General features: G+C 44.5%; 2 protein-coding genes across 6 annotated transcripts in view; one reads left to right on the top strand and one right to left on the bottom strand.

Annotated features, from left to right (window-relative positions):
• deptor (DEP domain containing MTOR-interacting protein) overlaps positions 1-13,207 on the top strand; it is a 215,057-nt gene that overhangs the window by 27,005 nt on the left and 174,845 nt on the right. The window lies entirely within an intron of this gene.
• taf2 (TAF2 RNA polymerase II, TATA box binding protein (TBP)-associated factor) overlaps positions 1-13,207 on the bottom strand; it is a 111,980-nt gene that overhangs the window by 56,467 nt on the left and 42,306 nt on the right. For all 3 annotated transcript variants that reach the window (XM_048595495.1, XM_048595493.1, XM_048595496.1), the window contains 2 exons: positions 10,341-10,481; positions 2,086-2,196 (listed from right to left, as the gene is read on the bottom strand). In XM_048595495.1, coding sequence (XP_048451452.1) covers positions 2,086-2,196; positions 10,341-10,481 — 252 coding nt within the window. The remainder of the gene's footprint in view (positions 1-2,085; positions 2,197-10,340; positions 10,482-13,207) is intronic.

The raw sequence follows: 13,207 nt of genomic DNA, 5'->3' as shown, positions 1-13,207 counted from the left end.
CGCAGTTCTTTTGGTTTTTATGAAGACTTCTCGGAATATACTGAGGCAGTGGACAAGATACAGGCACACAGAGTTCAGTGATGTGTGGTGACGGACAATGAAACAACTAAGAAAATGACATTAAACACACCCATTCATCATGAATGCAGACCTCTGTATTTCTTGCTGGCTTTAGCCTTTAGAGTTTCAGAGGATGGTTAAAAGTCAACCATATTACTAAGAATGTGGAGTTACCCATAAGTTGAGATCGGATAATGGTGCCAGATTTCCTTCACTGAATGATATAACTTAGTGGACTTTCGGCAATATTTGGCAGTTGATCCCTGTTAGTGTTGTTATTTTCTTTAATTCCAGATTTATTTAAATAATTGCATTTAAATTCCTGACCTGCCATGGTGGGATTTGAAATCAAGTTTCTGAATTAACATAAATGCACCATTCCTTTCTAAATCTCAGTTTTAGGATCTGAAGCGCAAAGATATAGCTCATGCATTTGCAACTGTCCTCAGCAGAAATGTTAATTGATGAGCCTATGATGGCCATGTACAAAGATCCTCAGTTTCACAATTGCTAATCTTGACCAATTCAATTCATTCCAAGTGCTGTCACAAACTGGCTGACAGTACTGCATTCAGTAAAGAAAATAATAATGTCCCAGATGTAGGGTTGAAGACTTGCACAATAAAGCTAGACAAGTCTCTAACCAAGCTGTTCCAGTACAGGTGCAATATTAACATCAAACTAAATGTGGAAACTTGCCCAGGTACATATTGTCCACAAAATGTAGGAGTATTTTTCTCCAGTCAATTATCATTCCACTCTCAATCACCAAAGTTATGGAAAGTACTACTGACAGAGCTATATTCTGGTACTTAATAACATGCGCATTGATACCTAGTTTAGCTTCAGCCAGACCACTCAGCTCTGGTCCTAATAATAATTTTACTAATCAAAAGATTAGAATTCTGTGGTTGACATCAGTAGACATCAAAGCATTTGACTGAGCATGGGATCAAAGTACCCCAGCAAAATTGAAGTCAATAGAATCAGAGGGAAACATGATACTCACTGTACGCATACACAGCACAACATAAAACAGTTGTGGTTGTGGGAGACAAATCATTTCTGCCCAATACATTGCTCGTTGTTCTTCAGGACTGCGCCCGAGATACAACCATCTTAAACGTCCTCATCAATGAGCTTCCTTCCACCAAAAGCTCAGAAGTATGGATGTGAGTTGATTATTGCAGCGCTGGATTTCTTTTGCCACTCCATAATAATGAAGCAGTCCTTGCCAAGATATGCACAATATTCTCACGAGCTGGTAAGTGGTGAGCAAGATTTTCATCACACGGGTATCAGACAATAACAATTTCCAAATGACAGTCTAACCACTTCCTTAACATTAAAAATTACCAACATCAAATTCTACATATTATCCTAATCAATACTGATCAGAAACTGAACCAAACTAATTGTATAAATTCTGTAGCTTCAAAAGCAGGCCAGAAGCTAATATTCTGCAAAGAACTTAACTGAGTTCCTCAAAGCAAGGCACAGGTCAGTCATATGATGGAATAATTTCCATTTGTCTGGATAAGTGCAGTTACATCAACACTCAAGTAGTCTGACACTGCCCTGGGTAAAGAAACCCACTTGACTGGCATCCCATCCACTAACTTGGTCACACTTCCACCAATGCCACTCCATGGCTACATTACTTACCATTTACAAGATGCATTACAGCTATTTGGGAAGGGTTTGTCAACAATACCTTCCAAACCCATCACTTTTGCCATCTACATGAACAACAGCAGTGAGCATATTTGAACACCAGAACTCAAAAGTTTCCCATGTCACACACCATCTCAACTTGGAGCTATATTACCAATCCTTCGCCGTTATTCGATCAAAATTCTGAAAATCTCCACCAAACAGCAATTTGTGTGTACCTGAACCAGAAGGACTACAGAGTTTCAAGAATATCACCACCTTCGGAAAAAGTAATTCAGGCTGGGCCAGCCTTGTCAGGGGCAACTACTTGTCATGAATGAATACAAAATGGAAGCTCAAAAGATGTATTACCTTATTCTTTCTGTTGTCGTTGTATTTAATGAGGTCCAAAATAAAGGCCAATACTTCCTTGGGACACTGGTTATGGATATCCCGCAGCAAAGCCATAGCAACAGGCATTGTCTGTGAACATGTGATATGCGTTGGTTAATTTCCTTAAGTGTATATTTTTCTAAAATGTGACAAACAAGAAGTTTTTGAAAACACCTTAATGCTCTAGTAATGAATAATTCACAGCAATTTCATATTTTAATATAGTGAACCATTAGCATGCTAAGAAAAATGTATATAACATTTGTTCCAAGACTGCTAAATTTACGTTACAGTCTGGATAGGGACCAGTAAATTTTCTTTTTGCTTAAAGTCAAAGTTTGACATGCTGGATACTTAACGAAAAGAAGAAAGTCTCAAGATTCCATGGGTTTGAACCAACAAATTAAACTACTATACAAATTTAGAACAGTAAAATAACCTATAACAGACACACAACTTGTACTCTAACATCCAGAATTAATACAAAGTAAATATGTTTAACAGTGATCAAACACCCCAGTAATGCAGTCAGGCCAGATCCCACAGATTTGTTAGCAACTCATTTAGACAACAGTAAAACTATGGGTCACCAAAATTTATTCAGATGTTGTCTCCTTCGTCTGAAATTGCAATTCTTCATTTCCAAAGATCTAACTTTAAAATTCACTCAAAAATCATTACATCACAGACTGCCTCAATGACTGCTGAGATCCTAGTTCTTCCAACCCCTTCCCTAAAACTGGATTTCTAAAACTGTACTCCAGCCATCCTTCATGGGCATAATTCTAACCGTTTCACAAGCAGCTAACTTCACTAATTGACACTATTGCTGGGTTTCTTCAAGCTCCAACACTTTTCAGCTGCACCGAACAACACTGCTTATGAGCTCCTTTCACCCTCACACACACTGGACTATCAATGGATCCCAGGGGCTTTTCCTCTCAATGTCCTGGACTGCTGGCATAGCTTTTCCTGACTCTTACCATCACCCCAAGTTGCACCTCCTGACTCTCAGGGCTTCTGAGAACTCTTTTTGCAGGGAACCTGCTACAGCAGCATCTTTACAGTATGGAACCTCTTCCCGTACTCCTCTCCACCTAACTGCTTCAGATTACTGATCAGTCATCTGCTGCTTCAATTACTTGTAACTAATTGACTAAAAGCCAACTGTTCAGTGACCCTTGAATTATCAAGTGACTTACTCAACCTAAGCGGAATCAAATGTCACGACTATTCAAATATCCTGTGTTGCAATGTTCACATGCTGCCAGGCTACACAGCACAAACAATTACAAAAAAATATGTTCATCACATACCGAGTGATTCCAACTGCCTGGGTTCAATCCCCATAATGGCTAAGATCACCTTGAAAGCCTGCTGTGTGGTAAGGCCCAGGTTAAACTCACTACCAGTTGTCTCTCTCTCTAATCAAAGGGAAGCTTATTGACTATGGAAATGTCAGGGAAGCTGGTTTATGGATAATGTGATAAATCCAGACACAACTTTGCTATTCAAATAGGGTGAAGATCCCAAGACCCTATTTGAAGTGTCAGGTCGCTCTGGATTTTGACCACCACTAATTCTTTATGCAACATCAAAGCAAGTTATCTAGTTCTGACTTGAAAGAAATCTGATTGTGCAACTTGGATGCCTATTTGCCTTGAAAAGAGCAACTACACTTCCAAAGTAATTATATGGCTGCAGAGCTGAGGATGTGATAAGTGCTAATCACATGACTTTTTTTCTAGTTTGGCAGGGAGAGGAGTAATAAGAGTAAATTCAGTTGGGACAAATATAAATGCAAGGCAGAAAATTAGTGGACAAGTCTGAAAGGCAAATGAAATAAATGCTTGAGAATAAGAAAATTTGGCAGTGCTGAAGTATATCTCTTTTTTCCCATTCATTTGTGGGAGGTGGGCGTCACTGGCTAGCCAGCATTTTTTGCCCATCCCTAGCTGCCCTTGAAAAGGTGGTAGTGAGCTGTCTTCTTGAACCACTGCAGTCCTCGTGCTGTGGTTGACCCACAATGCTATTAGGAAGGGAATTCCAGGGTTTTGACCCAGCGACAGTGAAGGAATGGCGATATATTTCCAAATCAGGATGGTGAGTGACTTGGAGGAGAACTTGGAGGTGGTGATGTTCCCATATGTCTGAGGATCTTTGGTGAATTTCTGCAGTGCATCTTGTAGATAGTACACATTGTTGCTACTGAGCGTTGGTGGTGGAGGGAGTGAATGCTTGTGGATGTAATGCCAATCAAGCGGGCTGCTTTGTCCTGGATGGTGTCAAGCTGCTGGAGTGTTGTTGGGGCTGCACTCATCCAGGCAAGTGGGGACCTATTCCATCACACTCCTGACTTGTGCCTTGTAGATGGTGGTCAGGCTTTGGGGAGTCAGGGGGTGAGTTACTTGCCGCAGTATTCCCAGCTTCTGGCTTGCACTTGCAGCCACAGAGTTTATGTGGTGAGTCCAGTTGAATTTCAGGTCAATAGTAACCCTCAGGGTGTTGATAGTGGGGGATTCAGTGATGGTAACACCATTGAACGTCAAGGGACGGTGGTTAGATTGTCTCTTATTGGTAATGGTCATAGCCTGGCATTTGTGGGGCGCGAATGTCACTTGCCACTTGTCAGCCCAAGCCTGGATATTGTCCAGATCTTGTTGCATGTGAACATGGTCTTTTTCAGTATCTGAGGAGTCACGATTGGTGCTGAACATTGCGCAATCGTCGGCAAACACCCCCACTTCTGACCTAATGATGGAGGGAAGGTCATTGATGAAGCAGCTGAAGATGATTGAGCCTAGGACACTACCTGAGGAACTCCTGCAGAGATGTCCTGGAGCTGAGATGAAGGACCTCCCACAACCACGACCATCTTCCTATGTGTCAGGTATGACTTCAACCACCGGAGCAGTTGCCCCCTGATACCCACTGATTCCAGTTTTGCTAGGGCTCCTTGATGCCACACTCGGTCAAATGCAGCTTCATATCAAGGGCTGTCACTCTCACCTCATCTTTGGAATTCCGCTCTTTTGTTCATGTTTGAACCAAGGCTGTAATGAGATCAGGAGCTGAGTGGCCCTGGCAGAATCCAAACTGGGCGTCACCGAGCAGGTTATTTCTGAGCAGGTGCTGCTTGATAGCACGTTTATGACACCTTCCATCCCTTTTCTGATGACCGAGAGTAGACTGATGGGGCAGTAATTGGCCAGGTTGGATTTGTCCTGCTTTGTGTGTACAGGAAATACTTAGGCAATTTTCCACATTCTTGGGTGGGTACCAGTGTTGTAACTGTACTGGAACAGCTTGGCTAGGGGAGTGGCAAGTTCTGGAGCACAAGTCTTCAGTACTATTGCCGGAATGTTGTCAGGGCCCATAGCCTTTGCAGTATCCAGTGTCTCCAACCGTTTCTTGAAATCAATTTCTTGAATCGAATTGGCTGAAGGCTGGTATCTGTAATACTGGGGACCAATGGAGGAGGCCGAAATGGATCATCCACTCTGCACGTCTGGCCGAAGATTGCTGCGAATGCTTCAGCCTTATCTTTCGCACTGATGTGGTGGGCTCTTCCATCTTTGAAGATGGGGATATTTGTGGAGCCTCCTCCTCTAGTGAGTTGTTTAATTGTCCATCACCATTCACGACTGGATGTGGCAGGACTGCACAGCTTAAGTCTGATCCGTTGGTTGTGGGATCGCTTAGCTCTGTCTATCACTTGCTGCGTTCGCCGTTTGGTGTGCAAGTAGTGCTGTTTGGTGGTTTCACCAAGTTGTTGCCTCATCTTCAGGTATGCCTGGTGCTGCTCCTGGCATGCCCTCCTGCACTATACATTGAACCAGGATTGATCCCCTGGCTTGATGGTAATGGCTAAGTGGGGGATATATCAGGCCATGAGGTTACAGATTGCGCTGGAGTACAATTCTGCTGTTGATGGGCCATAGTGCCTCATGAATGCCGAGTCTTGAGTTGCTAGATCCGTGCGAAGTCTGCCCCATTTAGCACGTGATAATGCCACATGACACGATGAAGGTTCCTCTCAATGTGAAGGCGGGACTTCGTCTCCACAAGGACTGTGCAATAGTCACTCTTACCGATACAGTCATTGACAGGTGCAACTGCAGCTGGCAGATTAGTAAGGATGAGGTCAAGTATGTTTTTCCCTCTTGTTGGTTCCCTCACCACCTGCCGCAGACCCAGTCTAGCAGCTATGTCCTTTAGGACCCAACCAGCTTGATCAGTGGTACTGCTGCTGAGCCACTCTTGGTGGTGGACATTGAAATCCCCCACCCCGAGTACATTTTGTGCCCTTGCCATCCTCAATGCTTCCTCAGTGTTGTTCAACATTGAGGAATACTGATTCACCTGCTGAGGGAGGACAGTATGTGGTAATCAGCAGGAGGTTTCCTTGCCCATGTTTAACCTGAAGCCATGAGACTTCATGGGGTCCGGAGTCAATGTTGAGGACTCCCAGAGAAACACCCTCCCGACTGTATACCACTGTGCCACCCCCTCTGCTGGGTCTGTCCTGCTGGTGAGACAGGACATATCCAAGAATGGTGATGGTGACGTCTGGGACATTGTCTGTAAGGTATGATTCTGTGAGTATGACTATGTCAGGATATTGCTTCACTAGTCTGAGACAACTCGCCCAATTTTGGTACTAGCCCCCAGATGATAGTGAGGAGGACTTTGCACGGTCGACAGGGTTGTTTCTGGTGCCTAGGTCGATGCCAGGTGATCCGTCAAGTTTCATTTTATTGAGTCTTTGTAGCGATTAGTACATCTGAGTGGCTTGCATTTCAGAGGGCAGTTGAGAGTCAACCACATTGCTGTGGGTCTGGAGTCACATGCAGACCAGACCAGGCGAGGGTGGCAGATTTCCTCCCCTGAAGGACATTAGTGAACTAGATGGGTTTTTCTGACAATCGGCAACGATTGCGTGGTGATCAGTAGATTCTTAATTCCAGACTTTTGTTTCGAATTCCAATTCCACCATCTGCCGAACCCGGGTCCCCAGAACATCAGCTGGGTTTCTGGATTAATAGTCTAGCGATAGTACCACTTGGCCATCGCCTACCCATCTACTTCAAGACAAAGACTAAATAAAGCAGACAAGTTGAAGGCGCAGATACAAACATGCTAGTATGATATCATGCTATTGCTTAAACAATGGAAGGCCACGAATGGTGGCACAAAAGGCCTGGTAATTCAATTTTCATATTATGTGGCGAGGAGATTTTAAAAATAATAAGTGGGTGTCAATTTCAAAGAGACAATCACAACTCTGAGGAGGGATGATAATATTATAAAGTTCATTAAATCAGGACAGATGGATTACGGTAATGAACAAAAAGGGTGGAAGGAAAGGCATTTTGGTGGTCATGATCATAACATAATTTTAATAATTACAGAAAGTGTGTTAAGTGTGTTAAGCTGGGGGAGGGCCAATTAAACTAAGCTGGAGTGATTTAACAAAATTGGACCATGAACAGCAACTTTGAACACAGATCAGTGGCACAGCAGTGGGAGGCATTCACAGGGCAGGTTCAGAGTAAACATGTTTCCACAAAGGAAAATAGTGTAATAATCAAATCTAGTGCCCCTTAGATGTCAAGGACCTTACAAGACAAGGTAGAAAGGAAAAGCTCAAGTCCAACATCAAGAAATCAACACTACAAAAAGCAAGAGTGTAAAAAGTGAAGGCCAGAATTTGAAAAGGAAATTAGGAAAGCAAAGAGAGAAAGCGAAAATATTAGCAAGCAAAATCAAGGTGAACCTAAAGAAGTCTTATCAATACATCAGGAATGAGGAAAACTAAGGACAGCAACGCCAATAACAGACGATAGGCGTAACCGATATGTAGAGGCTAAAGATGTTGATATAGTTCTTAACGAAAACTTTGCATGATTTCACAAGGATGGATGCGCAGATGTTGCAGTTAAGGAGGAGTGAGGAATAATGGGTGAGATGCATGAAAGGAGAGAGGAAGTATTACTGGGATTAGCATCCTTAAAAACGGATAAATCACAAAGCAGGGCCAAATAGATCAAAATCAGTTAAAAGAACCTGGGGGTAAATGCTGTAAAGTCTGATTATCAGTTCCCGAACCTCATTGTACACAGGTGTCGTGCTGGAAATTGAAGAATTGCTAATGCTGTCCCTCTGTTTAAAAAGGGAGCAAAAAATAGATTGAATAATTACAGGCCAGTTAGGCTAACTTCACTGTCAGCAAATTATTGGAAGCAATTCTGAAAGACAGGATTAACTGTCAAAAACCAGAGATTAAACAAATGTAGTCAGCATAGATTTATTCAGGAAGGATCCTTCCTGACTAACTTGTTTTAAATATTTTTCAGGATGCAACAAGGAGGATTGATGAGGGTAATGCAGTTTATATGGTCCGCATGGATGCATTATATCACCTGTATTTGTGGTATATGCTAACGATTTGAAAGTATATGTGGGATGTATAATTAAGAAGCTTGCAGAAGATGGAAAAATTGGCTGCATGGTTGTTATTGAGGAGGGAGACTGCAAACTGCAGAAAAATAATCAACGGCCAGATCAGGTGGGCAGCTAAGGGACAAATAGAAATCAACCCAGAAAAGTGAGGGGGAAATCCACTTGGGGTGGTCAAGAAAGGCAAAAGAAATACATAATTAATGACAGAATGCTGAGTGGTGCACAGGAAATGAAGTGAATGACTGCAGATCCCTGAAAAAACAGCAGGATAGGTCAATGAGGTGTTAAGGAAGTTGTATGAAGTTAGCTGAAGTATAGATTGTAAGAGCAGGGAGGTTATGTTGGAACTGTATAAATCATTAGACTACAATCCGAAGACTGTGTGGAGTTCTGGTCACCTCAATACAGAAAGCACTATAGGGAGGGTGCAGAGATTTATGAAGATGTGGCCAAGAAAGTGGAACTATGGCAAAAAGATTGGAAACTCTGGATTGTTCTGCTTGGAACAGCAGGTGGCGGGAGGGGGTGGATTTATTGAGATTTACAATATTACGAAGGATCTGGATAAGGTGGATGGGAAGGCTCTACTTCCTTAGCAGTGGCCAGTGAGCTTAGGTGTAAAAAGTGATTGCTAGAAAGATTAAAGAGCTGAAGGAAAAGGTTTTCATCCAAAAGGTGAGAGGGCAATAGAGGTAGAAACCCTTAAGTCATTTGCACAAGTGTTGTAACCTGCAGGCTCTGGACTAAGGGCTGGAAGGTGAGATTCGGCTCAGAGGCTTGTTTTTCATCAAGCACAAACATGATAGATCATGTACCCTTTTCGGCATTGCAAACTTTCTATTTTATGAAAATCATTATGCTACTCCTTCTAGAGCTGATTTTGACCAGATTTTGCAGGATAGACGATTGCCAGTCAGAATGATACATGACAGACAAAGAAGTAAATTATTTCAAAAGTGCAGTTTCCAAGCACAATACAAAGTTCTTTTTTATTACTTGTTCAGGTATCACTGGCTAGGCTATCATTTGTCGTCAATTTGACTGCGGTGAGCTACCTTCTTGAACCGCTGTAGTCCTTGGAGAGTAGGGAATACCACAGAACTATTAGAAAGGGAGTTCAAGGATTTTGGCCCAGTGATAGTGAAGAAGTGTGGCTTGGAGGAGAACTTGCAGGTGGTGGCGTTTCCATGCATCTGCATCCTTCGTTCTTCAAAACCTGTGACCCCTCCTACCTACAAAGGTTCTAAGAGGAGACTCGTAGTGTATTATTTGTAGATGGTACACCCTGCTGCCATTGTGCATTGGCAGTGAAGGAAGTGAAGGTTGAAGGTGGGGTTGAGGTGCCCATCAAGCAGGCAGCTTTTTCCTGGATGATGTCAAGCTTTTTGAGCATTGTTGGAGCTACACTCATCCAGGCAAGTGGATTTTTCCATCATACTGCTGACCTGTGCATTGTAGATGGTGGTCAGGCATTGGGAAAACAGGAGTTGTGACACTTGGTTCAGAACTTCTGACTTTTGATGCCGCAATATTTTATACAACTGGTTGAGTTCAGTTTCTGGATCAGTGTTGCATTCAAAATGAAACAAGCATCATTGTAAAAGGTATTATAACTGCGAATTCAAGATAGAATTTGGCAGACAGAAAGAATGATTTCACCAAAGAAAGTTAATAGTGGTGTTTTATGTAATGAAAGTTATCTCCGCTAACATTTCATTAATACAAGTAGACTAATTTCTTCTACAATAGCAGCAGTACCATGAAAACGTTACCTTCTGTAGAAAATAACTTTGAAAATTCATGAAATTGTTGGTCTTAACAATATTTGAACAACTCTTGCAGCAGAACATTCGTGTAAAGAGTGACTTCATGGCTGGAGGACCTGTCCAAGTATTCACCATGGCATTTGCAATCTGAAGGAAGAATTTCAGACAACACACAAAGATTTAAACTACTGCCTAATGAGAATGCCCACATTTCAATATCTAAATGAACAATGATTTCCACTGCTGGACACCAGACCGACTGACCAAACACAGTATTTGTTTGAGGCTGAATTCTATGTTTTAGACGGCCACTGCTTTGATGTACTAGTTGAGCAGACCTGTGGATTAATCTAACCATTCCAGTTCTGCAAGATACTAAAGATCAAAATCGGAGATTAATCACACATTAAGCTGTGTTGCCACCTATGCCTTCAAAGAGTAAAGTTACCGATATACTGCTTGATGCCTGATTCAGACAAATTCCCAAATATCATAAAAGGGGCTAGATAGTGAAGTACAATGTGGTCTACTTCTCATCAGGTAGAAATTCTCACAAAGTGGGTAAATTCATCCTAACAGGGTCAGTAAAACACTGAAAAAAATCAGACTAATATAAACCTCTCTCAATAAAGCAACTAAATGGAATAAAATAATATACTGCAGATGCATTATCAAACAAAATTTCAAAGCAAATCACGTAAGGAGAAGGTGCAGAGCTGGATGAACACAGCAGGCCAAGCAGCATCATAGGAGCAGAAAGGCTGACGTTTCGGGCCTACACCCTTCTTCAGAAATGGGAGAGGGGAAGGGGGTTCTGAAATAAATAGGGAGAGAGGGGGAGTTGGATAGAAGATGGATAGAGGAGAGGATAGGTGGAAAGGAAAGAGACAGGTCGAAGAAGCGGGGATGGAGCCAGTAAACGTGAGTGTAGGTGGGGAGTTAGGGAAGGGATAGGTCAGTCCACGGAGGACGGACAGGTCAAGGGGGCGGGATGAGGTTAGTAGGTAGGAGATAGGGGTGCGGCTTGAGGTGGGAGGAGGGGATAGGCGGGAGGAAGAACAGGTTAGGGAGGCGGGGACGAGCTGGGCTGGTTTTGGGATGCGGTAGGGGGAGGGGAGATTTTGAAGCTTGTGAAATCCACATTGATACCATTGGGCTGCAGGGTTCCCAAGCGGAATAGGAGTTGCTGTTCCTGCAACCTTCGGGTGGCATCGTTGTGGCACTGCAGGAAGCCCAGGATGGACATGTCGTCTGAGGAGTGGGAGGGGGAGATGAAATGGTTCGCGACAGGGAGGTGCAGTCGTTTATTGCGAACCGAGCGTAGGTGTTCTGCAAAGCGGTCCCCAAGCCTCCGCTTGGTTTCCCCGATGTAGAGGAGGCCACAACGGGTACAGCGGATGCAGTATACCACATTGGCAGATGTGCAGGTGAACATCTGCTTGATGCGGAAAGTCTTCTTGGGGCCTGGGATAGGGGTGAGGGAGGAGGTATGGGGGCAGGTGTAGCACTTCCTGTGATTGCAGGGAAAAGTGCCGCGTGTGGTGGGGCTGGAGGGGAGTGTGAAGCGGACAAGGGAGTCACGGAGAGAGTGGTCCCTCCGGAAAGCAGATAAGGGTGGGGAGGGAAAGATGTCTTTGGTGGTGGGATCGGATTGCAGATGGCGGAAGTGTCGGAGGATGACGCGTTGGATCCGGAGGTTGGTGCGGTGGTACGTGAGGATGAGGGGGATTCTTTTTTGGTTGTTATTGTGGGGACGGGGTGTGAGGGATGAGTTGCGGGAAATGTGGGAGACACGGTTGAGGGCGTTCTCGACCACTGGGGGCGGGGAAAGTTGCAGTCCTTGAAAAACGAGGACAACTGAGATGTACGGGAGTGGAACGCCTCATCCTGGGAGCAGATGTGGCGGAGGCGAAGGAATTGAGAATAGGGAATGGCATTTTTGCAGGAAGGTGGGTGGGAGGAGGTGTATTCTAGGTAGCTGTGGGAGTCGGTGGGCTTGAAATGGATATCGGTTTCTAGGTGGACGCCCGAGATGGAGACAGAGAGGTCCAGGAAGGAGAGAGAGGTATTAGAGATGGTCCAGGTGAACTTAAGGTTGGGGTGGAAGGTGTTGGTGAAGTGGATGAACTGTTCGAGCTCCTTGTGGGAGCACGAGGCGGCGCCGATACAGTCATCAATGTGACGGAGGAAGAGGTGGGGTTCAGGGCCAGTGTAGGTACGGAAGAGGGATTGTTCCACGTAACCTACAAAGAGGCTATCACAACTCTGCCCACAGCCGACGCCAACGTCGCTTCGCCCACAGCCTCCACAGCCAGCAGCTCCAGAGGGTACAATAGCACCCAGCCCTGCCGAGTCTTCACCATCCCCCCAGACCTCCCCCTTACCGAGGACGAACGGTCAGTCCTCAGTAAAGGGCTTACTTTTGTCCCCCTCCACTCACACATCAACGAATACCGCTCACGTTTGGACATAGAGCAGTTTTTCCGCCACCTCCGCCTCCACGCTTACTACTTCAACCGTGAACCTAACCCTCCCTCTACTGACCCCTTCTGCCGCCTCCAACACACCCCCTCCTCCTGGACACCACCCCAAGACCTCCTACCCTCCTTTGACCTCTTCATCTCCAACTGCCGTCGAGACATCAATCGCCTCAACCTCTCCACCCCTCTCACCCACTCCAACCTCTCCCCCGCAGAACGTGCAGCCCTCCGCTCCAATCCCAACCTCACCATAAAACCCGTGGACAAGGGAGGCGCAGTTGTAGTATGGCGCACTGACCTCTACATCACCAAGGCCAGACGCCAACTCTCTGACACCTCCTCCTACCGCCCCCTTGATCATGACCCCACCCCTGAGCACCAAACCATCATCTC

Source organism: Rhincodon typus, chromosome 4, assembly GCF_021869965.1.
Source record: "Rhincodon typus isolate 14 chromosome 4, sRhiTyp1.1, whole genome shotgun sequence".
In the NCBI taxonomy this organism is placed as follows: domain Eukaryota; kingdom Metazoa; phylum Chordata; class Chondrichthyes; order Orectolobiformes; family Rhincodontidae; genus Rhincodon; species Rhincodon typus.
The sequence above is the reverse complement of the archived record's forward strand: the minus strand, read 5'-3'. Positions and strand labels throughout refer to the sequence as shown.